At 51.6% G+C, this 3,977-nt stretch overlaps 1 protein-coding gene across 4 annotated transcripts in view; it reads right to left on the reverse strand.

The window, feature by feature from the left end:
• LOC107106820 (cytochrome P450 2G1-like) overlaps positions 1-3,977 on the reverse strand; it is a 16,658-nt gene that overhangs the window by 1,148 nt on the left and 11,533 nt on the right. For all 4 annotated transcript variants that reach the window (XM_015407031.1, XM_015407028.1, XM_015407030.1 and 1 more), the window contains 2 exons: positions 3,587-3,774; positions 1,683-1,824 (listed from right to left, as the gene is read on the reverse strand). In XM_015407031.1, the coding sequence (XP_015262517.1) occupies positions 1,683-1,824; positions 3,587-3,774 (330 nt within the window). The remainder of the gene's footprint in view (positions 1-1,682; positions 1,825-3,586; positions 3,775-3,977) is intronic.

Below are 3,977 nucleotides of genomic sequence, written 5' to 3' on the forward strand. Positions count from 1 at the left end.
CACCTTCAGGTACAAGCTCTTCCTCCTCTGTGAGGGCAGATCTACACCCCCCCCCCAATAGCTAGCAATCTGAAACAGTCCAGTGGAGCCTGACCGGTGGGTGTTGCCTTCTGACACACTTTTGGTGATGTCAGGGGGTGTGGCACATGCAAATGAGTTATGCTAATGAGTTATGCTAATGAGCTCCTGCACCTCTTTTTCTACGAAATGACCCCTGCCTCTAAGCTGTGGAGTCTTGTGAGCAAAAATTCTACTTTCTGAGCCACTGGCATTAAAGTTGTGAGCGAGCGATTCGGCTGCTGCGTAAATTTGTTTGCTCTGGAGCCATCCCGTCCTGAGCTAAGATAAAAATGTGTGAGCCGGAGGCTAAAAAAACTGTGGGATAGCTCACACTAACTCAGCTTAGAGGGAACACTGACCACAGCCCAGACCTCCTGATGCCTCTCCTTGCGCCTTCGTATAGGTATTAAACAGCAAGGGGGAGAAGTTGTAACTTTGCAGGACCCCACAGGCAATGTTCCCTCTAAGCTGTGGAGTCCCGTGAGCAACAATTCCACTTTGTGAGCTACTGGCAGTAAAGTTCTGAGCAAGCGATTTAGCTACTGCATCAATCAGTTTGCTCTGGAGCCCTCCTTCCTGAGCTAAGACAAAAATGTGTGAGCTGGAGGCTAAAAAACTGTGAGCTGGCTCACACTAACTCAGCTTAGAGGGAACACTGCCCACAGGTCAACAGCCATGGGCCAGAGCAGGAATCCTCCCAACACAATCTTTGGAGACAAGCCCCCAGATAGAACTCGAAATGTGATGTTCTGCTTTGCCCCCTGTTCCTTCAGTGCCAGCACATAGGGATGTCGGCCTCCAGGTGGAACCAGGGGAACCAGACCTGGAAGTTGGCAACCCCAGGAGAGGCCCCAAAGACCAACCTCCCCTGTACCATCCTTTGGCCTCAGGCCTGTCTCAAGTGCAGACGTACTTGAAGCACCTCAGGGCCCGGCCGAACCTTTCAGCCTCGGAGCGGTATTGTGAGTTGGCGTTACATGTGACCAGGTGTTTCTCTTTGGGCACCTTGGTACCGGAAAATGGGCTTATAAACAGGGGTCATTTAGCAGAAAAAGAGGTGCAGGAGCTCATTAGCATAACTCATTAGCACAACTTATTTGCATAGGCCACACCCCCTGACATCACCGGAAGTGTGTCAGAAGGCAACACCCACCGCTCAGGCTCCACTGGACTCTTTTGGATTGCTCGCTATTTGGGGGGGGACACACACGTGCAGATCTGTCCTCGCAGAGGAGGGAGAGCTTGTACCTGAATAAAACTTGGTCTTAAAGGTGCCACTGGACTGTTTTGGACCGGGGGGCCGGGGGGGGCTCTCCAACTTACTTGGCTGCTTCTTGCTCTGACTGAGGGCTGCTGGGAGCAGGGGGTGGGGCTTGTTGCATGTGCCCGCCCCCCGGGCTCCTTACTGCCCGCTGTGCGCTCCGGCAGGAAATGACCCCTGCTTATAAATATTAATAACTGAAAGCCCCAGTGTAAAAAAAGGGTCAGAGAAGACTGCTAGTCCTCCTGGCTAAGGTGGAAGCCTCTCCTACGTGAGACCTCCGGAGGGTTCACTCAACCATGTTACACACACACCCGCCCCGGGCGATCTTCCTCATTTGCAAGAGGGGCCTTCGGCTTACCTGAGGAGAAGGGCACGAATGCATCGTTCTTCTTGAAGCTTCCGTCCGCATCCAGGAAATGTTCTGGGCTGAACTGTCTTGGATTTTTAAATTTCGTGGAGTCGTTCAAGACGGTGGTGAGTACTGGATAGACTTCCGTCCCCTGGGAAAGAGAGAGGTTTGGAAGCCGGACTTTCAAGGTTTCAGGGAGGATAAACCTTTGATACCAGAGCAAGGAAGACGGAGGGGTGAACCCCACATCCTCATTCCTCGGGGGGACAGTCAGTTTCTCCCCCCTCCCTGTTTCTGATGGGGTTTTTTGCCATCAAGTCTCGGCTGACTTATGGCAACCTCAAAGGGTCTTCAAGGCTAGAGACGTCCACTGGTGGGTTTGCCATTGCCTGCCTCTGCATAGCAACCCTGGACTTCCTTGTTGGTCTCTCATCCAAGTACCAACCAGGGCCGACCCTGCTTAGGTTCCAAGCTCTGACAAGATCAGGCTGGCCTGCGGTATCCGGGTCAGGACCCCTCCCTTCCTACAGCCCTGAATTCCTGCAGTGGTTGTAGTGGCCACCACAGAGGTCACTGACCCCAACCCCCAGGACTCCCAGTCATGTGACTCTGCCAGCTGGTCATTGGATTCCCAGGAATGTCACATGACTGTCTCAGCTGGCCTGCGGAAACATCCTGAGGGCCAGCTTTGGATGTGGTCAAGGCTTGGGTCTGAAGGAGGGAGAGAGGAAGGGTGGGAGATCTGTCCCAGAATGGGGAAGGAAGTATGACGTGAGGGACCGACATCTGGTGGCTGCACAGGTCGAAGGAATGCTTATTAAATTTGAGGTTGATACTAAATTGGGAGGGGTAGCAAATTCAGTAGAAGACGGAGTCAGGATACAGGCTGATCTTGACAGGCTGGAAAACTGGGCTAAAACAATTAAAATGAATTTCAATGGGGGTAAATGTAAAGTTCTACATTTAGGTAAGAAAAATCAAATGCATGATTATAGAACGGGGGAGGCTTTTCTGGGCAGTAGTATGTGCGAAAAGGACCGAGGGGCCTCAGTAGACTATACACTGAACATGAGTCAGCAGTGTGATGCGGTAGCTAAAAAGGCAAATGTGATACTGGGCTGCATCAGCAGAAGTATAGTGTCCACATCATGTGAAGTGATCGTATTGCTTTACTGTGCTCTGGTTAGACCTCACCTATTGTGTTCAGTTTTGGGCACAACACTTTAAGAAGGATATAGATAAGCCGGAACATGTCCAGAGGAGGGCAGCGAAGATGGTGAGGGGTCTGGAGACCAAGTCCTACGAGGGAAGGTTGAAGGAACTGGGTATGTTTAGCCTGGAGAGGAGACAACTGTGAGGTGATATGAGAACCATCTTCAAGTACTTGAAGGGCTGTCATCTAGAGGATGGTGTGGAGTGTCGGATCAGAACCAACAGGTTTAAATTAAATCAGAAGAGTTTTCAGCTAACCATTAGGAAGAAATTCCCGACCGTCAGTGGAACAGGCTTCCTCGGGAGGTGGTGGGCTCTCCTTCTTTGGAGGTTTTCAAACAGAGACTAGACGGCCATCTGACAGCAGTGCCAATTCTGCAAACTCAGGCAGGTCACGAGAAGGGAGGGCAGGAAGGGGTTGCCTCGGTGCTTAGTTCTCGTGGCCCTTTCTTACATGCCCAGGGAAATGCCAACCACCACTTTGAGGTCAGGAAGCCATTTTTCTCCAGGCCAGTTTGGCTGGAGATCCTGGAGGTTTTTTGTCATCTTCTGGGCATGGAACAGCGGTCACTGCAGGTGTGTGTGTGGGGGGAGGTATTTGTGAATTTCCTGCACTGAGCAGGGGATTGGACTAGATGACCCTGATTCTAAGTCAGCTCCTGAAAACTTCTGAAAACACGCACGTACACCGTTCCACATACCTTCGGGATGAGGTATCCTCTGAACTCGGTGTCTCGGGTGACCATGTGCGGTAAATTCATGGGAATGAGGTCACTCACTCTCTGCACTTCGTGGATGACGGCATCGGTGTACGGCATCTGGTTCCGGTCTTCGATGTTCGGGGCCCGGTTCTGGCCAATCACCCGGACTATTTCCTCGTGCATCTTTGCTGTTAAAACATATAATCAGGGGTCATTTAGTAGAAAAAGAGGTGCAGGAGCTCATTAGCATAACTCCTTAGCATAACTTATTTGCATATGGCACACCCCCTGACATCACTGGAAGTGTGTCAGAAGGCAACACCCACTGCTCCACTGGACTGTTTTGGATTGCTAGCTATTGGGGGGGGGGGACGGGCAGCTCTGCCCTCCC

Source organism: Gekko japonicus, unplaced genomic scaffold (genome assembly GCF_001447785.1).
Source record: "Gekko japonicus isolate JY-2015 unplaced genomic scaffold, Gekko_japonicus_V1.1 scaffold2024, whole genome shotgun sequence".
NCBI lineage: Eukaryota > Metazoa > Chordata > Lepidosauria > Squamata > Gekkonidae > Gekko > Gekko japonicus.